At 42.0% G+C, this 24587-nt stretch overlaps 2 protein-coding genes across 2 annotated transcripts; one reads left to right on the forward strand and one right to left on the reverse strand.

Annotated features, from left to right (window-relative positions):
• Nucleotides 1-348: 348 nt before the first annotated feature.
• LOC137019888 (myelin-oligodendrocyte glycoprotein) lies at nucleotides 349-14808 on the reverse strand. The gene is made up of 6 exons (XM_067385033.1): nucleotides 14643-14808; nucleotides 7102-7128; nucleotides 6676-6999; nucleotides 6483-6515; nucleotides 4440-4498; nucleotides 349-417 (listed from the first exon to the last, which is right to left on the reverse strand). Exons 2-6 carry the CDS (start codon nucleotides 7118-7120, stop codon nucleotides 349-351), a joined length of 504 nt encoding a protein of 167 aa, XP_067241134.1. The 5' UTR covers nucleotides 7121-7128; nucleotides 14643-14808.
• A 5752-nt stretch (nucleotides 14809-20560) lies between these two features.
• LOC137019889 (GTPase IMAP family member 7-like) lies at nucleotides 20561-23265 on the forward strand. The gene is made up of 2 exons (XM_067385035.1): nucleotides 20561-21288; nucleotides 23061-23265. The coding sequence occupies exons 1-2, from the start codon at nucleotides 20561-20563 to the stop codon at nucleotides 23263-23265; spliced, it is 933 nt and encodes a 310-aa protein (XP_067241136.1).
• The last annotated feature ends 1322 nt before the right edge of the window (nucleotides 23266-24587 follow it).

The following is a 24587-nucleotide window of genomic DNA, read 5'->3' on the forward strand; positions in this document are numbered from 1 at the left end:
AATGGACAAGCATAATTAGAGTAAAATTTTAAATAGAATAATCAAAAGTCTAGATAAATTGTTATATAAATGGCTAATAATCAATTGGTGATCTAACTTAAAGGTCGTGATAAAATGGAGTCAGATAAAAGTTCACCGGAATAAAATTACTTTGCCACGCTGAAAAGACAGAACGCAAAGGAAATCTTCACCCACTCTATTGGAAACCATCGTTGGGCTGGCTGGTGGGCCTTATACGTACGTTTTATTCATAAATTGTTCTTCATATTCATACATTTGTTTCCTGTTCCAAAATACATATTTATGTAACAGATTATAACAAAGCAAAATAAATTATATTTCATCAAGTTATTCACCTGCCATTAGAATGGATTCCTTCATTTTCTTTCTCTCCTCTTTGGTCCAAGCTCTATTTATCTGCAAAAGAGAAAACAATGGGCTGAAAGTCTGTATCTCTGAATCTCATTTCAACACTTTTTGGTATTGTATATGTTACAACACAGAAGGGTCAGAGGCAGGAGGAAAACAAACAGTGATGTTTATTGATACCAGTAGAGTACAACAGTTGTGCAGGTGAGTATAACGTGAAGTATAGATGAATGGAGCAATGCAGAGTGGTAATACTGTCCTTCTTGAGATCGTAGGAGTGAAGAGCTTGAATGACGCTGGAGAGTGTGGACGCTGGAGACTGGGAACACTCACACACAGATGGAGAAGCACACGAGGGAAACAGGAGACGTTGGAGACAGGTAAGTAGATTGTCTGGAGTCCTTAAGGTAAGCATACAGGTAAGTATGATACAAACGAGACCGGACAGTGAGTGTGTGTGAGTCCTTTATACGGTGACTGATGAGTGCTGATGGGGTGCAGGTGCCGGTGATTAGTACTCTGGTGATTGGGTGCGCTGTGACTGGCTGATGGTGGAGCCTGGCGTGTCTGTGACAGTACCCCCCCTCCCCGACGTCATGGTGGCCGTCCTCTTCCACATGGGGCAGGTCTGTCAGGGTGGCTGGCGTGGAATGTTTCAAGAAGATTGGGATCGAGAATGTAATTTCTGGGGACCCAAGAGCGCTCCTTGAGACTGTAGCCTTTCCAGTCCACTAGGTATTCCAGTTGAACACCACGGCGCCGGGAGTCCAAGATTTCACGAACCTCGTAGGCTGCACCATCGTCCAGGATGAGTGGAAGGGGGGGGTCGGCGGCTGCCACGTCAGGCTCTGTGGGGGGAGAAACAGAATGGTTGTGAGGTTTTAATAAAGACACATGGAATGTGGGGTGAATTCTGTACTGTGGAGGGAGTTGGTAAGTGACCGGGTTGATCTGTCTGGTGATGGTGAATGGGCCAATGAATCTGGGACTCAGCATTTTGCAGGGCAGACGCAGTCTGATGTCCCGGGTTGACAGCCAGACCTTTTGTCCCGGTTGATAGGAGGGAGCGTGGGAACGTCGAAGGTCTGCTGTCGTCCTGCGTCTGCGCAGGGCTCGCTGCAGTTGGTGGTGAGCTGAGTCCCAAACCCTCTCGCGGAACCAGTAGTCGACCGCAGGAATGTTGGATGGTTCCCCGTCCCAGGGGAACAGAGGGGGTTAGAAAACCGAGCACGCACTGGAATGAAGTGAGTCTGGTGGTCGATTGTCGTAGAGAGTTCTGTGCGTACTTGGCCCAACCCAAGTACTGGTTCCAGGAGTCCTGGTGGCCGTGGCAGAAGGTACGCAGGAAGCGGCCGATCTCCTGAATCTTCCTTTCCGTCTGCCCGTTCGGCTGAGGGTGGTAACCTGATGACAGACTGACGGTCACACCCAGGAGGGATAGGAACGCCTTCCATACACGAGAAATTAATTGGGGTCCTCTGTCTGAGACGATGTGATTTAACATGACTTCTGCCGTTTCCATGGCGGTAGGTAGACCTCTCAGGGGGATCAGATGACAGGATTTGGAAAAGCGGTCTACTACTACCAGGATGCATGTGTGTCCATCAGAAGCTGGGAGATCCGTAATGAAGTCCACAGAGACTTGGGCTGGTTGCGTAGTAGGTTGGTGAGTGGATGAACAATGGAACTGTAACTCTTTATGAAGTGGCGGTAGAAGTTAGCGAAGCCAAGAAAGCCCTGGAGTTCTCTGATTGTGGATGGTGTGGGCCAGGACTTGATAGCCTCCACCTTCCCCTCGTCCATCCGGATGCCACTGTGATCGATGATGTAACCGAGGAAGTGAACTGAGGGTTGGTGGAATGAACATCTAGATGAGTATGTCGTCTATGTAGACCAGGACAAATCGATGGAGAAACTCCCGGAGGACCTCATGCATGAAATCCTGGAATACGGAGGGGGCGTTGACCAGGCCGTACGGCATGACGAGATATTCATAATGGCCGGTGGGCGTGACAAAGGTGCTCTTCCACTCATCCCCCTCGTGTATCCGGATGAGGTTGTACGCGCTGCGGAGGTCCAGCTTGGTGAACACAGTGGCACCACGGAGATGTTCTAGGGCAGCTAGGATGAGAGGAAGGGGATACCGGAACTTGACGGTGATCTTGTTCAGTGCACGATAATCAATACAGGGCCGCAAGCCTCCATCCTTTTTCGCCACTAAGAAGAAACTCGAAGCAGCAGGGGAAGTAGACGGGCGGATGTAACCTTGATTGAGTGCCTCTTTGATGTATTCTTCCATGGCCTTCTCCTCCGGTACTGACAGGGGGTAAATCCCTCCCCTGGGCACTGGCTCACCCTGTAACAGATCGATGGCACAGTCCCATGGCTGGTGTGGAGGCAGCTTGGAGGCTCTTTGTGGGCAGAAGACGTCACTGAAGGGGGCGTAATAGGCTGGAATATCCACGGAACGTTTCTCAACAGGACTTGCGATGGAGGTGGTACAGATGGAGAGATCATTCGCACGAGGGGACTTGGAAACAGGAAACTCGGAGAAACAGTTGGAGAAACAGGTTTCGCCCCACTTCAGGTTTTCGCCCATACGTCAGGAGATGGTTGGATTGTGCTGTTCTAGCCACGGGCGCCCCAGAACCACGTCAGAGGTGGATTCCTCCAGAACCAGCAGATGGATTTCTTCCACATGTAATATTCCCGCACACAACTGAAGGGGACCCACGCACCGACTGATCTTTCTTCAGCTCAGTGGTTTGCCCATGATGGAGTGGACTTGGTAGATGGTTGGAGAGGGCGTGGTTTTGAGCTGAAGCTGTCTGCAGAGGGAGCCGGAGATGAAATTTCCTGCTGAAGCTGAACCGAGGAGCGCCACCACTGGAACAGATACATCAGCAGCAGTAAGGTTTACAACAGTAGTGAGTGGTTTCATCTTCTTAATGGAGGGAATGATAGCACTCACCATGGGACGAGGGGGACGAATGGGGCATGCAGATATGACATGCCCAGGAGCACCACAATATAAGCAGAGATTCAGGGTCATCCTTCGATGACGCTAAGTGGAAGAGAGTCGGGAAGTATCCACTAGCATGGGTTCCCTGGCTGGTTCTGGAGGGCTGACGGGTTCGAATCGACAGAGGGAGATAGTGGGAAGTGACTGATCCTGGTGTTCTTGTATACACGACTGCATACGAGAGCCTACGCGGATGGACAGCTGGATGAAGCGTTCGAGGCCGATGGAATCCTTGTATGCAGCGAGATGCAATCGCACTCTAGGATCCAGACCCTGACGAAGGAGGAAGGAGGAATCTGCTGCAATCGATAGGGTGCTGGTTTGGCCATGGGACTGGCATGAATCACAGAGGAAGGAGTGGAAGCGATGGTTGCGGAAGCAACGGCAGGTGACGGTGACGGTGGTTGAGGAGTGAGCGCTCGGCGTAGGTAGGGCGTCTACGAGCTCTTGAAATGGGTCCTGGTGACTCATGCTGGTATCGGCTGTTGAAGGTCCAGTCTTCTGTTACAACACAGAAGGGTCAGAGGCAGGAGTAAAACAAACAGTGATGTTTATTGATACCAGTAGAGTACAACAGTTGTGCAGGTGAGTATAACGTGAAGTATAGATGAATGGAGCAATGCAGAGTGGTAATACTGTCCTTGAGATCGTAGGAGTGAAGAGCTTGAATGACGCTGGAGAGTGTGGACGCTGGAGACTGGGAACACTCACACACAGATGGAGAAGCACACGAGGGAAACAGGAGACGTTGAGGACAGGTAAGTAGATTGTCTGGAGTCCTTAAGGTAAGCATACAGGTAAGTATGATACAAACGAGACCGGACAGTGAGTGTGTGTGAGTGTGAGTCCTTTATAGGGTGGGTGCAGGTGCCGGTGATTAGTACTGTGGTGATTGGGTGCACTGTGACTGGCTGATGGTGGAGCCTGGCGTGTCTGTGACAGTATGCAAATGCCTAGAATAATTGTACTCAGGCCGCTTAATTGATCGTCACTATGTGGGAAAACAAGGCCAATCCTATAACTCTTTTCAGTAAAGCTCATCTCTTACCTTTTCCATTTGTATTTTGGTTATACCAAGTGCACCTCTTGCAACATCAATTTGATGATCTATTGAGAAATGTAAAAAAAAAAAAAAAAGTAATAATGGTTTTACAAACAGCTGAAAATGTCAGAGTTGTACAGTTTTGAAAAAATAGCTTATGAATGGAAAGATTAGCCAAGTAACCTAAACTATCATAAACTACACAGAATAGTAAATATACAGAGATATAAGTATCTACAAATGTATACTTTACTTATAATATGAATTAATTATATTAACAAATTATATTAAAATACCAAACTGCATAGAAATATAGAACTACAAGAGAGAGAGAGAGAGAGAGAGAGAGAGTAGTGATTGGGATATTCATCTTTTAGAACCATAAACATTTCTTTTTTCCATTTTCTTTTTTTTTAATGAAATTATCAGGTAGTCTTTAAAAAATATGTTTTATGCAAAAAAATTAATATTTCTACTGCAGAGCTTCTGCATGTTTTTATTTTATCCATCACATTATTAATACTATTTGTCAAATCCAGGCAGAGTACACAAGAACCCAGGCAATGAACAAGATAAACCAAACATGGGAATGATAGGAAATAAAACAAATATATGACGTTATGAATTATAATATGACCGCATAGTGAACCTATTAAACTAGCTCATATTTATCGTAACTATCGCTTTGTGTTGTTGGCCAGATAAAATGACATAGAAAAGGAGAACAGACACATTATTTGGCTGTATTATTTGCGTCCCCTTCAAAAATTGCACTTGAGAAATGTTATGTTTATTGTCCACCCCAACTGTTAGATGAAATTGTGACGATCTGGTGTTTGATGGAATGATGGTGTGGTTGACTCTGTGACAGTATGGCCGGATGATGCGACGACGGGGACGACTTCAACCTCTAGGAAGGTTGGGATGTTCTTTGTGGAATTGAGTGAGTAGTGACGGATCTAGCACATCATCTCGGGAGACCCGGGATCATTCTTCTGGGCCGTAACCTTCCCAGTCGAGGATAATGTGGACCCAGTAGATGAGCTCCTCATCAGCAACTAGCGAACTAAGTTTGTGATTGATGGAAGCATGAAATAACTACATTTACAGTGTATTTTCAGTTAGTAAATAGACATGTCAATATATTTTTATATTTATTATATATTTTTATATATTTTAAGTGTATTTATTTTTCACTAGGGATAAAAAAGGATCTGTGGGGTATTTTGAGCTGAAACTTCACACACATTCTGGGGACACCCAGAATGGGGAGATAATATGCTGTTTGTGGAATTGTTTAATCAGATCTTGAGAGATTTAATGTCTTTTATCTTCAGTTGATTTCATCTAAGGCTCTGCTGGAAGTGATTTGTAGTTATTGTGTTTCTCTTCAGTGTTTCTGCTTGTTAAAAGCAGGTGTTCATCACTAATGCTCAATCATAAACTTAATTAACCACTTAATTATTTCATTAACTTTAACTCTGCTTCAGTATTATTTTAACTATATGTAGAGAGGGACAATATGTTCTCTGAGCAGAGTTGATTTAACTCTGGGGATTTTGCTATGTAAAACATAAATATAACTAACGACCCAATACAAATAGTCATTCATGATCAGATCTGGGAAGTGGCTTGGAAGTAAAATTGTAACTATAGGACCAGTGTTTTTGGACTAATGGCAACTAAAGTATATGGCTTTAATTTGTCAATTGTGGCTCAAAACTACATTGTTCATATTTGTTGCATTATTTAAGCACCACTGTTTCAGTCATTTTTTGTTTCATTTTGGGATTTGCTTTACATGTTTTGGGTCTGGAAAGTCTTACTTTTACTACTTAATGTTTTTGCTCTGCAATCTCTTTTCAAACTTGGTGTGACATTAAAAATAGTATAGTGTCATAAAATAATCAACATGACCAGACAAACCCAAAAATATCTATAAAAGCAACATCAGTGAGTGTTGTTGTTGTATATGAAACCTATGCAAGTCATTATGCTAATCAGATTATCCTTGGAATCCTTAAATAATTATCAAAATTGTGTACTCACCTGGGAATTCTGCTGGTCTTTCTGCTTGCAGCTCTGCAAATAATAAACAAATAAACAGCATGAATGTCTCTATTCTAATTTCATCTTATGGTCCTTTTGGAGACATGAAAGTTGAAAAGTATATAATGCTGTTTTAATACCTCCTCCTAATGAGCACACTGAGCTATAAAGAATGGACTGATGAAGTACTAACCTCTTACTCCTACTGTTATCTCCTCTGTTTTGTCTCCACAGGTGACCTGACACAGGTAATCTCCAACATCGAATTCTCTGAACTCTCTCATGAGTAAGGATATGTTTCCTCTCTCGTTATGGAGCAGTCTCACTCTGCCCTCGTATCCTCTTCCCTCAATCACCTCTTTGTTCTTATAGAGACACACGCAGTTTGTCTCCTTAAACCAAACGATCTCCATGTCAACAGCACTGACTTTAGGAGACAGGTGACATCGCACTGTGAATTCAGACCCTACTGACACATGAACTCGATGTTTTTCAGGACCAACAAGCTGAAACTCATCTGTGAGGAAAAGGCAAGAAACAGGGGAATCACATAGCCTACACATAGCCACATATCCTAACTTTTTTTTAAATTAAATTATAATTATAAACAAAAACTTACTTTTGTGTGTTTCTGCCATTTTCTCTCCTAAACGGGAACAGAACACACAGTCAGAGAGCACACAGATTTCAGACTGATTGATTCTGCTGTTTCACACACAGATAAACATGAGCTTTAAAGATCAGAAGTAGGTAGAGCAGCTGCTTTTCTTCTCTGAACATCAGTCAATTTATTTAAGACTCAGCGGCATATGGTAGGCTTATGATATGAGGCAAAATTTCATCCCTTTTCCATGCAATGTAAATTCATGTCATTTCAATTTGATGGTTTTCTATGGGATGAAATTAGTCTCGAAATGCATGCACAATTATCCATGAACTTGATAATGTCACAGAACCCTTGTTCCCCTGGACTCCATTTCCCTCCTGTTTCTTCACCTGCACTCACTTCCCTTGTCAGCTCCTCATCATCACAGATCACCTGCACCTGGACTCTATCATCTGCACTCCCTCCGCGATCGTATCATTGGGCTTCTGCAGGTGGGTCGTTCGCTGGAGAGGTATGTGGAGGAGTTCGTTGAGCTCGCTTTTTTGTCTGACTGGCCTGAAGCTTGTTTGATCTCCTTGTTTTTGGATGGACTAGATGATGACACCATCCGTTTTGGTGAACCCGATTACCGATTCTCCTTAAACGAAACTATAAATTCCATTTTATGGTTAAATGACTCCAAATTCGTAGTAGATTTGGTTCAGGATGGGTGTCTGTCTCTAGTCCATCCAGAAACATGGTTGGCCGGGCCAGTCAGTCAACCTCAGTCTTCCTCCGCATACCCCTCCAGCAAACGCCCTGCCTGCCCCACACGGAACTCACACTCCGCCACTGGGTCCCGTAAGCGGAGGAGGAGGAAGAGAGCCGCTCCAGTATCTCCAGAGCCCGCTCCAGTGTCTCCAGAGCCCGCTCCAGTGTCTCCAGAGCCCGCTCCAGTGTCTCCAGAGCCCGCTCCAGTGTCTCCAGAGCCCGCTCCAGTGTCTCCAGAGCCCGCTCCTGTATCTCCAGAGCCCGCTCCAACCCTGTGCAAGCCGCCAGATGTGGACTGGCTTATTGACTTTTTTTACCGGGCCCTCAGCTCCAGCCTCCGCCGCCGAGCCCTCAGCTCCAGCCTCCGCCGCCGAGCTAGCCGCTCCAGCCGCCGCCGAGCCCTTTATTATGATGAACTTTGTTGTTGAAACATACAGCCCTAAGACTGTTTTCCCTCCCTGCCTCCCTCTCCCACCTCCGTCCACTTGTTTCTTCACTGTACCTCCACCTCAAGCCCCCTCGCCCAGATCTCCACCTCGGACCTCTGGGCGATTACCTTCACCCCGGCTCCAACCTCCCTCTGCTCCACCGTTGTCCATCAGTCCACCAGTATCACCAGTATCCATCCTGCCGCCACTCACACCTTGGTCACTCGTCAGCCTGCCCTCCCCTCTGGACTACACTCCTCCGTCTCCACTCCGTCACTCCGTCCCTCAGTTCCAGTTGGCCTCCTCACTCCCCCCGGTGTTCGTTTTGTTGTCTGTCACCTGCCTCCTACTGCGGCCTTCTGGAGCACCGGCTGCGCTTCGGTTGGCGGAACCTTGGGTTTCGCCATCTCCCGCCGGTCCTTCACCGCCTCCTGGGCTCAACGGCCCTAAGCCCACGGCTCCTGACCCGCCATGGCTGCCCACGGCCCCTGACCCGCCATGGCTGCCCACGGCTCCTGACCCGCCATGGCTTTTGAACCTGCCCCGGAGACCTCCACTCCAGTCTGCTCCTCCCCCTGCACCAGCTTGAGGTCTCCAGGGAGCCCACGGTAGGCGCGTCCTCGCGCCGTAGATGTAACAACCGGGAGGGGACGTGTACTGTCACAGAACCCTTGTTCCCCTGGACTCCATTTCCCTCCTGTTTCTTCACCTGCACTCACTTCCCTCGTCAGCTCCTCATCATCACAGATCACCTGCACCTGGACTCTATCATCTGCACTCCCTTTATAATGCACTCACTCCCTGCACTCCTTGTCCGTTCTCTGTTTATGTTAAGTGTATGTTTGGTTACTCCTTGCCCGTGTTCATTAAAGTATTGTCTATATTTGTGGAAATCCGTATCTGCCTCGTCTCTCTACCAGCAACACGTAACAGATAAATGTTGCAGATATGTTTTATTATCTTCAAACAAATCAAAAACAACTCGTGCAAAATCCAGAATTACATCAATGTGCAGCCTTTTGTACAAATATACAGAAAGCTGTGAATACAAAACTTAGAGTTTGTATTAATGTATAGACGGGTTTCTTGTATACCGTCAATACTGGATGCGCACGTATTCACGGGATAAAACTGCTAACAGGTGTTACGCCGGGACATTCTAAAGTGCTTAATGTGGCTTACTAAGACAATGATATTAACAGACAAAACTCGTAAACGCTATAAAAGCTATACTAATAAACTATACTATGTACAGAAAAGCAGTTGAGCCCAGAATTTGAATGCAATGTGTATAATTTCCTGTTAAGCGTTTTGCTCCCACTGAAAACACTTAATGTTGTTTAATGTACTAAGACAGTGATATTAAAGATCAAACTCAGTAAACATCATACTAATAAACCATACTATGAACAGCAAAGCAGATGAGCCCAGAATATGAACGCAATTAATCACATTTTTGAGGGCCTAAATATGCTCAAAAACTCATGAAACTTTGCACACGCATCAGAAGTTGTGAACATTTACGTCTGATATGGGAATTCGGTGTGGCAAATTGCCTCGATAGCGCCACCTACAAAATTTCAATTAAGCGCCCTTCACGCTACGTTTCACATACAGGTATGAAATTCAGTACACACATGTAACAGCCCAATACCTACAAAAAAGCCCCTGGGTGCAAGGTCTGAAAATCCAACAGGAAGTAAGTTTATTTTTAATTTTCTCTGCAAAATTTTGGCAGTTTTTGCCATTTCCACACGTTGTACTTTAACAAACTGCTCATAGAGCTTTTATCAGATCAACATCATATTTGGTCAGTCTAATCTTAAGGCCTTTGTGACGTTAAATTGCAAAGATCTTGAGTTTTTGCTGAAGGGCGTGTCCGTGGCGGCCTGACTTTGTCTGGATGACTGAATGATTTTGAGATCCATCTTTTCACACTGAGGACAACTGAGGGACTCAAACTCAACTATTAAAAAAGGTTCAAACATTCACTGATGCTCCAGAAGGAAACACGATGCATTAAGAGTCGGGGGGTTGGGGGGCCGGAGTCCCTCAGTTGTCCTCAGTGTGAAAAGACGGATCTCAGAATCATTCAGTCACTGCTGGAAAGGGTTCAAATATGCAAAAGATGGTGGAAAACTGAAGAAGCTGCAGGAGCTGGAGGATTTTTCTGAAGAACAGAGCTCAGTTTAACTGCTCAGAACAAACAAGAGACTCATGAACAACCATCACAAAACACAAAAACAGTCGTGGATCATCAGGTGACCACACACAGTATTGAGAACTTTTGAACAGGGTTATTTTAATAATTTCAGCTATTGTTTTGTCTTGTGGACTATATATAAACATCTTTTTTTTTGTAAAATATCTAGGACAGTACTAAACAAAAAAAAAAAACATGCATTTTGTATGATCTCTTATTTTGATAAAATTATTGACATTTTCACAGATTCTGCAAGGGGTTCACATACTTTTGCATGCCACTGTATATCAATCAGGTAAGAATGGAAGGCCCCATGGTGGAGGTGTAGTGCTTGATGACAAAAAAACTTTTTGGACAAGCACCTTGTTTCTCGGTTGGCCAATCATTAGCGCATGAAATAACCTTCACCAGCTCCTCATAAGCTAGCACATCTACTATCTAAATTCATATAATTTTTGTTTAATGTGTAAATCATTCTGTTATTTATTTAAACTGTTATTGTGAACATGCACTGTATTTATGATTAGGACTCATAATGAGGATTTAAAGTGGTTTTCCTTCATCTGCCGTCAGTCCCTCAGCTTACCATCGGTGTCGCCAAACTGCTCTGTCTCCAAAGTGTTTGTACACATGGGTCAGAGTTTGCGTGGAAGTGCGCAAATTTTCCCATCAAGTTTGTTTTTATAAATCACAGCTTATGCGTAGGAACTGGTGTACGCCCCTTTCAGGGCCTGTTTTGTGCGTACACAATGGTTATAAATGAGGCCCCAGATGTCAGGAGTACATGAAGACTGTTATGTTCACTCTTACATCCAACAACAAAACACCTCAATCGCTTACGAGACATTATTGTCGCCGTAGCAAATTAGCTCAAAATAAATATGAATAATTAATCATAACTAGTTATAATTAATTATTAATATTTTAATCAGTTAATAAAATTAACTTAATGTAATAAAAGTCATATTACAATCAATTAACCTGTTGTTCAATGAACACACAGTGTTAATTGTTTATTAATTCTAAGAAATGTTCATTTCCAGGTTATGGGAAATAACAATCTTATTCTACTAAAAGCCTGTAGTCAGGACCGACATGAATAGGGACTCCCGTACATGAGCGCAAAACACGGACAACCTTACGTGTGACATGAACAAGACTTTATTAACTAGACTAAACACTTAAACTACTACATCAGTTTAGTTTTAACAGGCCCTTCTTTAAAAGGGGTAAGGATACTCAACTAATCAAATAATGAGGCTAAGTCTGATACTTGCATGTCTCTCCAAGTTGAATTAAAACTGTCCTGATGCAATTTGTGGAGGCTCCCGTTGAATCTTTGCTGATATTGTCTTGACGAAAGAGAACCGGCTGGATTCAGAGGATCTTTGGTGAATGGAAGGTCTAGGCTGAGGCCTGGCACAAGCTTGGGGTTCCTTAGAAGCTTCTAGCTTCTTAAAGCGTCATCTTGACGTCAGCATTTGTCAGTAAAAGAGAAGAGAGGTTTGATCATGTGATCAGTGAATATAAGGGGTGAAGATGTCACACCCTCTTAAGGTGTCTGAGCCAATAAGGAGTTGCCCCCTCGGAGGGAAGTTTTACGAGTCTTTGTTCTGTAGCAAGATATTAGCATAAGACACTGGATTGGATGAAGAAGAACCTTCTGGATTCTTATAATACTAATGTGTCACAGAGTTAGTAACATGAAACATAAATTACCAAATAGGAAATGAAAGTTGGAGTCCGTAGATACCAAGCATGCTGCCAATGTGATCTCAGTCAACTATACATTTGCAACTATGGAACATTAATACCAAAATAGTTCAAAAGAGAGAATTAATACATAGAATAAAGCCTATAAAAGGAAAGTCATGAGATGGGAAAATTGGATACGTTTATACATTTCCCAAGTGGTTATATAGAGAATACATAGGATTAAGAGAGTTTATTTGTCCTTCTCAGAAAGAATGAGTCACTGGTCTCTGCAAAATTCTTCCTGATCGTAAAAGGTCCAAGTATCTGTAACAGGACACCTAGTTCTTCCTGTAGTTTAGCTAGTTTGGGATGCTAGTTCACAGAGCTTTGATAAAGTGAGTTCATAGGTAATTCATTAAATATATTGAATAATTTTGTGTGCCTGATTAGTCCAGACGCTACAGTTGCTACAGCTGCACCAGCCTGGAGAAAATGGTGGACTGTGAACAAGTCGCTCAGGGCAGGGTCTATGCTAATATGGCAGTGTCCATCAGCAGTCGTGGGCGGGGCCTGCACAAAGTAACATCACATTGCCAGGAACCTGCAAAAGGATTGTTCTGAGACACTGCTTATTGTTACGGTACTTGTGGTTTATTGACACCAGTAGAGCAAGGAGCATGAAACAAGTAAGCAGAGATGAATCAATGGATGTTGAGATGATAATAATGGAGATAGTTACGGTCCTTTTCCTTTCAGATACGGAGAACTGTGAACACGCTGGAGCTTGGAGATCGCTGGAGATGACTAGAGCTGGAGCACACACACACACAGAGAAGACGAGGCACACAGAGGGAAGGAGACACGCTGGAGACTGGTAGGTATGGAGCGAGGAGTCCTTGAGGTAAGCATTAACGTGAGTAGATGCGAACGAGACCGGACATGGAGTGCTGTGTGTGTGTGCTCTTTATGGTGCTGTTGATAAGTGCGGTGATGAGGTGCAGGTGGCGGTGATCAGTACTCTGGGGATGGTGTGCGCTGTGATTGGTTGATGTTGGAACCTGATGTGTCTGTGACACTTATGATTTATGGGGATTAAAAAACGGAGTGGGTTGATTTTTATCATTATAGGGTGGTTGTGTACACACACTGCCAACACAGATTTATGTACAAACAGCATGTAAAAGTGAATTTTGCATAATAGCTGTAATAGCTAGTCCTAATCTGTGTCAGTATTTGACAATAGAGGTATAGGGTAACACTTTAGAATACTGATCCTTCATTAATGAATAACTACACAGGAACAAATGAGTAATGCATTATTAACACTCTAGTAACTACTATTTACTAACAAGTAACTCTGAATGAATTAGTAAGTAATCGTGCTCAGTTAAAGGTGGTAGTTCACTATTAACTAATCAGTAACTACTGTTTTTTTTTCATACCTCCCAGAGAACTACTAACTACTATATACAGGTTCGTAATTAATGTGAATAATGTATAATGTATAATTAATTCTAGAGTAAAGGCTTTGGTAAACCACTAGTAATGAGTGAAGTATTACCAAATACCTAAGAAGGAATTACTAATGATTTGGATCAGTATTCTAAAGTGAAAAGCATGATAACTCTCTAGTAACTACTGAAGTCACTGTAAACTTTTGAGGTTTTTGTAAAGTATTGGATATAATAACTCAAGAGTTACTAACTCTAAAGTAACTACTTTTTTGGATCAGTATTCTAAAGTGACGATCATAGTAACCCACTAGTAATTACTTTAGTGTTACCAAATATATCATAAGGAATTACTGTACAAAAACATCAAAAGTTTACAGTGACTTCAGTAGTTACTAGAGAGTTATCATGTTTTTCACTTTAGAATACTGATCCAAATAATTAGTAATTCTTTCTTAAGTATTTAGTAATACTTCAGTTATTACTAGTAGTTTACCAAGGCCTTTACTTTAGAATTAATCATACATTATTCATTATTCATGTTCATTATGAACCTGTATATAGTAGTTCTTAGTAGTTCTCTTAGAGGTATGAAAAAACAGTAGTTACTGATTAGTTAATAGTGAACTACCACCTTTAACTGAGCACTTTTACTTACTAATTCATTAATCAGAGTTTATTGTAAGTTAATAGTAGTTACTAGAGTGTTAATAATGCATTACTCATTTGTTCCTGTGTAGTTATTCATTAATGAAGGATCAGTATTCTAAAGTGTTACTGAGGTATAGTGCTCATTCACAATGTAATTCATATCAGTTGCCTTAAAACTCTAACTGAAGTGTAATTAAACCATTTGCAGAAGCTGTTCTGTATTAGTATTTTAAGTTTTAAGCAATAAACATACATTCGTATGGTACTGTTTCCTATGAAAAATGTAAATTTAAATACAGAAATGCATTGCCATTTTTCATATTACATTTCAATTTGAATATTGCTATACATAAGCTTCCATAGGTTTCCACTTACCTTCACTGTTCTTCTCAAAAACCTGCTCAGGTAAATTGTCACACTTAAAGCTGTCACTCGATTAGTACAGTTGTAGATAGTGTGAAGTTTTTCCACATTTTCTTGTTAAAACAAATGTTATAAGCAATTCTGTTGATTTTAAAAGCAAATGATTTTAAAAAGTCAAAGAGTGTTTGAAGAATGCTGTCTGCAATGAGGCAGAAAGAACCTGTTCTGCTGTTTTGATGAATATAAAAAAGATCATGTGGCTGCACTCACTGTGTCAGCTTGTGGTTGACTCTGTCACATGTCTGTTCAGTTTAGTTTCATTATCATGGTTAGAAAATGGCTCGACAGCTGCCACTGATGATACTCCAAATGCTGTTTGTCAGTATGAATGATATAAACTTCAATGCCTCTATGATATTCAGATTTGAAGATATCCCTGTTTGGATTTGTATTGCTAGGGTGCTTGACAATGGTTGCTAGGGCTTGCCAAGGAAGTGTTGAATGTGACTGGCTGTTTGCTTCAAACGAGTTGACCCTCACGTTTCTATGACACTTCTATCTAAAGATGTCCCTTTGATCTCTTTGAATGGAAGTCTATGGAACTTGTTACTAGGGTGCTCCAAATGGTTGCTAGGGTGTGTCTTGACAGCTTCATGATGATTCTGAGAGACTGAGTGGTTGCTTGAGTGAAATGAGCCCACCCCTTTGTCACTGTGACATTGTGATCCAGAGTTATGTTCAATACAAAATCTCTGTGTAATTTCTCATAGTAGGAAAAACACTGTTTCATAGGTGTAACGAAGCGGGACTCAGGCAGAGATCCATTTGCAAGCTTTATTTAAAGTAAGCGTGGTCGTACAGGCAGGGTCTAAGCAGGGGCAAACAGGAACAGCAAGGGCTAGGCAGAATCGTGGTCTGGATACAGGCAGTAGATCAGGGCAGGCAGATATCATTCACAGTCCAGATAACAATAAACAGTCCAAAGGCAGAAGGCAGAGAATCATAAACAGGAAACAGGCAGGATCAATAACAGACAGGCAGACAGGATACAAACGCTCAGAATTGTCACAGGAGTAAACAAGACCTCGTAGTGTGTGAATGAGTCTTAAATAGTGCAGAGAATGTGCTTAGTTGTATGTGGCAAGCAATGGGTGATTGGTGTGGAGTGTGCATGTGACTGGCAGGGAGGATTATGGGAACTGGAGTCCGGAATGAACGGGAATGTGACAATGGGCACAGCTTCACATATAGTATGTCTATGGGGCAAATTTGGGCAGCTCTTGCGCCCCAGGGGTACAACTTACACCCCATTGTGAGGTATGTTCCGACAGAGCCTGCCAGCCTCTTCAAACGTGGTGACCCTTCTACGAAATTCTGGTTAGGAACTATGTCCCAAAAATGTAAATTCAGTGATTTTTGGTAAAATCCTGCTGGTTTCTGTTCACACAATATCAGTCGATGGAGCCTGACTTTCAGAAGCTTCATGACATTATTTGATGATGTTTTTGAAGCTCATTGTATGAAACAGCAGAACAAACTTGACCAAAAGCACATCCTCAGTGTCCTTTGTTCTTTGTCTAGATGCTCTTGCTGGTTCTGGACTCACTGAGGATGAAGAAATCACATCAACATCAGTCCAGATGAGGCAGTAAGAGCAGGAAGAGTGATGGAGGGTCTCGTCCATGGCTCTACACCATTTCCAGGATCTGCTGTGGCTCTCCATCCTCAGTGCTCACACCCGTCTGAGGACATTTCACATCCTACAAAAATACACAATCATCATACAAAAGCAGTCATTTTAACAGCACAAAGAATATATATATATACATACTGTATACAACTCTCAGACGATTGTTAGTTTGTTAAAGGAGTGTTAATGTATTTGGTCTTGGATCTTAGATCTTAATCCACAAGTCTAATCCACAAGACAACATCACTTAGAGGGATTTCAGATAGATTGTGCATCGTTAAAAGAACAATTATGATAAAATCGCAGACTAAATATATTGAACACCCCTACTGTTAAGGATGCTGGTGTAGAGAGACGAGGCAGATACGGATTTCCACAATAGTAAGAGACTTTAATTAACACAGGGCAGGAACACCAAACATACATTAAACACAACAGAGAACGGACAAGGAGTGCAGGGAGTGAGTGCATTATAAAGGGAGTGCAGATGATAGAGTCCAGGTGCAGGTGATCTGTGATGATGAGGAGCTGACGAGGGAAGTGAGTGCAGGTGATGAAACAGGAGGATCATGGGATATGGAGTCCAGGAAGACAAGGGATCTGTAATACCTACCTTCTTCACAGTAATTATTAATAACATTTGAAATTCAGATCTGTAGACATTTTAAACTCTTGGGGGTAGTGAAACAGCAAGTCTACTCTGTAGGGGCTAATCAATCTAGAATATTTTTTGGTGGCATTTTATTTTCTCTCACTTCATTAACTTGAGAATTTACATTATGCATTTAAATTAATAGTACCCACTGCAAAATCATACTGGGGCGGCCGTGGTTTAGAAGGGTCAAAGATGAAGAGTGAAAGCTTGTGATCATCCATCAGCATCTTCTCCACATTCTGTCTTGATTGAAGAAGCAAAGAAAGGGAGATAAACACCTATGTGAGTACTTTGCATTTTACACCTTTGATATTTTAGTAATAAAAATCATTGAGTTCAGTCAGAGACAGACACAGTTAAAAACTGAATGTGTCAGAGTGAGATTTGAGTTATCAGCATTAGTGTATGCTCTGCTCTAACAGTTCTGCTGAACATGAGCGAGTTTGTCATTGCACTGTTTTATTGTTGTGTGTTTCATTAAGAGAAATAATGAACCCATCATTCAAGCAAATGCCGCTCCTAATTACTGCTAATTCAAAAGCGAAAGTGAAAATGTTTCCTTCATCATGACAAACACAGTCTTATGGCATTAAAATCAGACAAATGTCCCTCTGCTGTATGTGTGTGTGTGTGTGTGTGTGTGTGTGTGTGTGTGTGTGTGTGTGTGTGTGTGTGTGTGTGTGTGTGTGTGTGTGTGTGTGTGTGATGTACAGTTACTGAAACTAATAATTTGGTGTTTGGAGAAACATCACATGATTATGTCAAGACTAACCTGAATATCATTTTCCTCTATACAGAGACTGACATCATGGGATGTACCTGTAAGTTATAATTGTTGCACAATCTTATAGTCTAAAATGTGTTTACAATGGCAGAGATTCGAGCTACTGAATGCTTTAGGAAAGGTTTAGGATTACTCTTGTTTTGAATTTTCTAAAACAGCATCAGGATCTTAAAATGAAAGACTCTCATTAGGCAAGGCAAGGCAAGGCAATTTTATTTGTATAGCACATTTCATACACAATGGTAATTCAAAGTGCTTTACATAAAAAAAAGAATAGAATATAAAAATAGAACATAAGGAATAGAAATAACAGTAAAAACAGAGAATTTTGCTATCTGGATGGAAGAGCTAGGAAGTCTCAGGGAGACTTGTTGTTGTTGTTGTCCATCGGAGTGGATCTAAATGGATCTATCCATCAGAGCAGATCAGAATGGATCTTCCTCACACGACAGGACTGCTACCTGTTAAGGCACTTCAAACTGATAAACACAGTTTCAATCTCCCCTTTTGCCAAGACACCTCAAACTGCACCACACAGCCCTAATCCCCCTTCCGGAGATATCTTATCTATGCAACGCAGTTCAAATTTCCCCTTTCGAAATTTCCCCCTTTGGAAAGTGTCCTGACTGTAATCCAGAGATATCTTAACCATGCACTACAGCTTAAATTTCCCCATGGTTTGTCCCCTTATCCAAATTTACCAAATTTTAACCTAATCACTTTCTTCCTAATTCTCCCAGCTCTTTCAACCAGACAGCAATATTTAAAATGTATTAAAAGTCAGAATAACAAGATGATACATAAAATATAAATAAAAACAGGAAAAGAATTTAAAGAATAAAAAGATAATACGTATAAAATAAAGTGCAAACAGTTTGGACATAGCACAGTGCTCAATCAGCAAATGCATAGGTAAAAAGTCTGGATTTGAATGTGGCTACTGTTGGAGCACACCTGATCTCTTCTGGAAGCTGGTTCCAGCTGTGGCTGGTGTAACAGCTAAAAGCAGACTCTCCTTGCTTTGAGTGAACCCTTGGTATTTTTAAGTGAGTTGATCCTGATGATCTGAGTGATCTGTTAGGTTTATATTCTATGAGCATATCTGCAATGTATTGAGGTCCTAGACCATTGAGTGATTTATAAACAAGTAACAAAACTTTAAAATCAATTCTAAATGCAACTGGAAGCCAGTGCAAGGACCTGAGGACTGGTGTGATGTGTTCATGTTTTCGGGTTCTGCTCAGAATCCTGGCAGCAGCGTTCTGTACGAGCTGCAGCTGTCTTATGGTCTTTTTGGGAAGACCAGTGAGGAGTCCATTACAATAATCCACCCTGCTGGTGATGAAAGCATGAACAAGTTTCTCTAAGTCTTGACTGGAGACAAAGCATCTAATTCTTGCAATATTTTTGAGATGATAATATGCTGATTTAGTTATTGTCTTTACATGGCTACTGAAACACCAAGATTCCTGACTTGATTTTTAGTTGTTTGACCCCTAGAGTGAAGGTACATGTTCACTTTGAGAACTTCATCTTTGTTTCCAAACACAATGACTTCAGTTTTGTCTTCGTTTAACTGAAGGAAGTTTAGACACATCCAATTTTTAATTTCATCAATGCACTGGCACAGGGAGTCAATGGGGCTGTAGTCGTTAGGTGAGAGGGCTAGGTAAATCTGGGTGTCATCTGCATAGCTGTGATATGCAATTTGGTTCTTTCTCATTGTTTGGCTCAGTGGCAGCATATATAGGTTGAACAGGAGGGGTGCGAGTATTGAACCTTGAGGGACTCCGCATGTCATGGATGTCCACTCTGACTTATGGTCACCGATACTCACATAATAACCTCTCCCTTCTAAGTATGACCTGAACCATTTTAGGACCATCCCAGAAAGCCCAACCCAGTTTTCCAGCCTGTCAAGAAGAATGTTGTGATCGACAGTGTCAAACGCAGCACTGAGGTCAAGTAGAACCAGCACTGATAATTTACCTGTATCTGTGTTTAGGAGAATATCATTTATTATCTTTATGAGTGCTATCTCTGTGCTGTGATGCGGTCGGAAACCAGATTGAAAGTTATCAAAGAATCCATTCAAGCTTAAGAACTTGTTCAGCTGATTGAAAACAACTTTTTCAATGATCTTGCCTATGAAAGGAAGATTTGAGATTGGCCTGTAGTTGCTCAATATGGTGTTATCCAGATTGCTCTTTTTCAGGAGGGGCTTAACAACTGCAGTTTTCAGGGATTTTGGAAAAGTCCCAGAGAGAAGTGAGGCATTTACCACTTCTAGGAGATCTGCTTCTAAACAGTTTAACACTCTTTTGAAAAAAGATGTGGGAAGTGTGTCAAGGGCGCAGGTTGATGTTTTAAGGTGCTGTACTGTTTCTTCCAAAATTTTACCATCAATTGCTTCGAAATCAGACATAATAGCTACTTTCTGAGGTTGTGATCTGATCTGTTTTACCCCAGTGCAGCTCAAGGATGTGCTGATCGCCTTTCTGATATTATTAATTTTCTCAGAGAAGAAGGAAGCAAACTCACAGCATTTGCTGTCTGAGAGCATTTCACTGGGAATCTGACTTGGGGGGTTTGTTAGTCTCTCTACTGTAGCAAAAAGAGTGCGGGTGTTGTTTAAGTTTTTGTTTATAATATTTGAGAAGAAGGTCTGTCTAGCTTTGCCTAATTCCACATTGAAAGCATGAAGAATATCTTTATAGATGTTATAATGGATTTCAAGTTTTGTCTTTAAAACATTTCTGTGTCCAACAGCCAGTTTCTCGGAGTCGGCGTCAGAGAGAAAGATGGTCCTTCTTGGGAAATCAGGAGATGAATGTCTCAAAGCAGAGAGAAAGGTTCATGGAAGAAACATCACAGTTATTGACACACCTGGAGACTTTGACACAGATTGTGATGATGAAGCGCTGAAATCTGAGGCCATCAGATCTCTGGTTGAATGTGCTCCAGGCGTCGATGCTTTTATCATCGTCCTGAAGGTCAGAAGATACACAGCACATGAAAACACATTCAAAGAGGAGCACGTCCTGAAACACACAGTGATCTTATTCACTCATGGTGAGCAACTAGAAGGCAAGACCATTGAAGCATTTATGGAGGACTGTCCTCAACTGCAGGAGCTCGTTGATAAATGTGGAGGACGCTGTCACGTCATCGACAGCAAATACTGGGATAAACGTAAACGAGGGAACAATCGCAAGAGAGTTCAAGTGAAAAATCTGGTCAAGACCATTGACAAGATGGTGAACGAGAACAGCTGCTACACCAATGAGCTGCTTCAGAAAGTGGAGGAAGACATTCAAGAGGAGATGAAGAATATAACTGAAGATAATTTACATCCAGAAGAGCAACGAGAAGAAGCTATGGGAAATGTTAATGCCAGTTATCAGAAGAAGTCTGCAGGAATGGGAATAGGGGCGGTGTTTGGTGCTCTTGTCGGCATGAGAGCTGCTATAGCTGCAGTTCTGGCTATTTTGCAACCATATAGCACTAAAAACAGCATTAACCGCAGCAGGTGCAGGTGCAGTTAATATTGTGCTTAGAGTTGGAGGTTTTGCAGGAGCTGCTGTAGGAGCTGTTATTGGATGGAAAGCAGTAGGTGAAGCTGAATCTGTGTGTGACATGATAGCAAAGGCAGCAGTGGATACCTTGGATAATGGATTATATGTGTTTAAGAAGGCAGAAGAAATGTGTGGTCTTAATAGCAAAATGGCAAAAAAAGACATTTAATTCATGCTTATAAACTGTTTATGTCATGCTCTTCATGATCTTTTTATTGTCAGTGACAACAAGGAGACATGAACCTTAACTAATGCCATCATGTGACCAAATGTCATGCTCATTAGAAAAACGTACCTGTGGGAAAATTTTTACAAAAATGAAAATATAGCATCATGCACGTTTCATGAAATGTCCACTGAGTGGCGCTAAATGTGTGTTTCCGAAACAGATGAATGTGAATCATCATCATCAAGTTTATTACGTTGGGTTTGTACGCATCACTGCAGTACTGAAATGAAATGTCCACTGAGTGGCGCTAAGCTTAATGCTAATAACGTACCACCAACCATACACCTAAAACTACTGACCAGAGTCCAGAGATGAGCCCACATGAACCGCTCCAGAGCCCCATCCAGCCCAGAAACCCATAGCTCCTCCCAAGAAATTTGGGGGTGGGGTTACATCTCCTATCATCGTGGCCGGGCCAAAGGTCAAGGCCACGGAGGCCAATCCTAGATAGTTCCGATCAGCGTATGACCAAGAAAGTGTTTGTAGAGCTTTCTTTGATGTCATACTCCAATCGGTTTGTGCAGCGCCGCTTCAAGTCCAACAAGCCTAGTGACCAACTCATTAAGACAATGATTTGCCGCCACCTACTGTTGTTTTAGCACCATTTCATTTTAGCTGAGGGATGAAGATTGAATGCTGTTTTTGTTTTCGGTTGTTCTGGGTAAAGAGATAGAATGTGCTTTTTAATATTATTAAGAGTGAAATATGATAATAAATAATTAATATTATTAAGAGTGAAATATGACATAACATGTTTTTTCCTCTGGCTTTGTGACTGTGACTTTGAGACCGTTTCTTTGAAAGGTCACAAATCGCAGATGTCCATCTTTGATGAACGCGGCTTGGCCCGGAAAGTGACGTGTTTAGAAGTGCAGCATTTCAAAACAAACGCCAGCTCTTTAGAGAGAAATTTGCTCTATTAGTCTCACCTGAAAGTCACCGAGGAGAAGCGTCACTCTCAGCTGCAGAGCTGTCAGCGCGTCCTCGTTCTCAGTGTGAGCAGCTGGTCAGTCAAGTCACCTTTATTTATATAGTGCTTTTTACAATGCAGATTGTGTCAAAGCAGCTTTACAGTAATAACTGCTACATTATTTTGGCTGCACAGCAGCTCTTAAAGAATAGTGTCAATGCAGGCAGATCAAAGCAGTTGAATAAATGTCAAGCTTGTCACAGAGACTGCAGCGGTGGACGAGACGCATTCATGGCACGACGGATTCAGAGAAAACAGGAGTTTTCCCCATAAGCGTTAGAAAAACTGACTCAATGCATGTGAAACGTATCGAAAGAGAACTGTGGGTCACATTAGTAGGGTTAAAAATAAAAGAACTTAACCCAAAATTTATTGGTTATACTACAATCACAAAATAAATGGGCAGCTGTTTCTTCAACAAGACTACAATATGAGCAAGTTTCCTCAATATCTAGATATTTACAGATATTTGAATTAAACCTGTCACTCATATCTGTTAAGTTGTTGCGCTTGTGCTAATGTTGTAGGTCACATGATAACGTCAACATGGCGGATGATGTCCGGATCTCTAAGCGCTCGATAAGTAAGTACTTGTTAGGGGCTTTCGCACCAGAGGAACCTTTTCACAGTTACTCGAACTATTGGCGGAAGTACACTGATTTTGCCGTGTTCACACCACAAGAACTGGGAATGATTCTAGTTCTAGGAACTATTTTTGGGGAACTAGATTAGCTCCTATTTCAGTCCAAACCAGCTCTATAGGAACTACCAGTGAGTGTACGCTGATTGGTCAAACATGTCAAACACTGGCACTCGTCATTTTTAAAAAGCTGTGTAAATATATATTTACTTCACTAACATGGAAAACAGTGATAACAGTATTATCTGTTGTCTGCAGGGTTGTGTTCTTTTCTCTGACTCGATGATGTGTAACACTGAAAGGTGTCATTGGAGATTTCATCTCAGTTTTTGCTCTTTCAGTCGTGTAAATTATGCATTTACAGTCCATCTCCGTTATCATGAAACTATGACACACAACAAACACAGCTCCAATCACAGCGTCCTCCATCCACTGGTTTTTAGTGTTTGTAAATGCAGCGCTTAAAGACGCCGCTGTCGGCCGCTTCAGAGTTCCTAATTCCGGTGTGAATGCAACCAGGAACATGTCAGGGAGAAATTAGTTTTCTGGGAACTATCCTAGTGGCTAGTTTTCTATAACTGAGTTCCCAGAATAACTATTCGGTGTGAAAGCACCTATTGAAATTAAGTGCCTACTCAGAGAGTATGTGATTTCAGTGATTTGCTGCCACCTACTGGCGGTATCATTTCATTTCAGCTGACGGACTGAGGGATGAAGATTGAAGAGTTGTAATTGTAAAGTCATTCTGGTTAAAGAAATAGAATGCATTTATAAATAGACTATTAAGAGCAAAATATGAGATGACATTATAAATATAACAGAGATAAAGTAATAGCAGTTGCATTGCATAAATAATTTTGTTAGTCTTTTTTCCTCTGGGGGCGTGAGGAGGGTCCGACTGTTTCTCTGAAACGGCTCATGAATTGCAGGACTTTAGACACATGAGGGGGTGATGGACGTGTGCTCATTCCACAGACACAGACGCAGACATCTCACACAAACACAAACACACCGAGGGTCTGAACTGCAGCGCTGCAGCACAGATCTGAGCAGCCACTGGAGACGCGCCATCAATAAAACAATGCAGCAGCAGAGACGCGACACAACACCGCCGGTGCCAGAGCCTCAGCATCTTCCATTCGAATGCCCCGGCGTCATGTGAGCAAACGTATCAGTGCAAACGTCAGGGGTATCATGGGTAATTATATGACGGGTCAGCCCAATGACTCGACACTTTTTGGTCCTGGCATGAAACCATCTGCAAAAACCTCAACGACAGCAGGTTCCCTAGAAAGCTCAAAGCTCTGATCCTGTAATCCTCACTGATACATCATTTTACCTCAGAATAATGAGAATGCACACTATTATTTCAGTTCTGCTCATGTCAAGTACAGCATCACATGATGTCTGAGGT

Source organism: Chanodichthys erythropterus, chromosome 5, assembly GCF_024489055.1.
Source record: "Chanodichthys erythropterus isolate Z2021 chromosome 5, ASM2448905v1, whole genome shotgun sequence".
In the NCBI taxonomy this organism is placed as follows: Eukaryota; Metazoa; Chordata; class Actinopteri; order Cypriniformes; family Xenocyprididae; genus Chanodichthys; species Chanodichthys erythropterus.

Coding starts and splice junctions, on each gene's coding strand:
- LOC137019888 (XM_067385033.1), bottom strand. Junction 6,516..6,675: donor GATAACAGTAGGAGTAAGAG/GTTAGTACTTCA, acceptor TATTATTTGCAG/AGCTGCAAGCAGAAAGACCA. Junction 418..4,439: donor CCAAAATACAAATGGAAAAG/GTAAGAGATGAG, acceptor TCTCTTTTGCAG/ATAAATAGAGCTTGGACCAA.
- LOC137019889 (XM_067385035.1), top strand. CDS start 20,561: ATGGTCCTTCTTGGGAAATCAGGAGATGAATGTCTCAAAGCAGAGAGA. Junction 21,289..23,060: donor AACAGCATTAACCGCAGCAG/GTGCAGGTGCAG, acceptor CTAATGTTGTAG/GTCACATGATAACGTCAACA.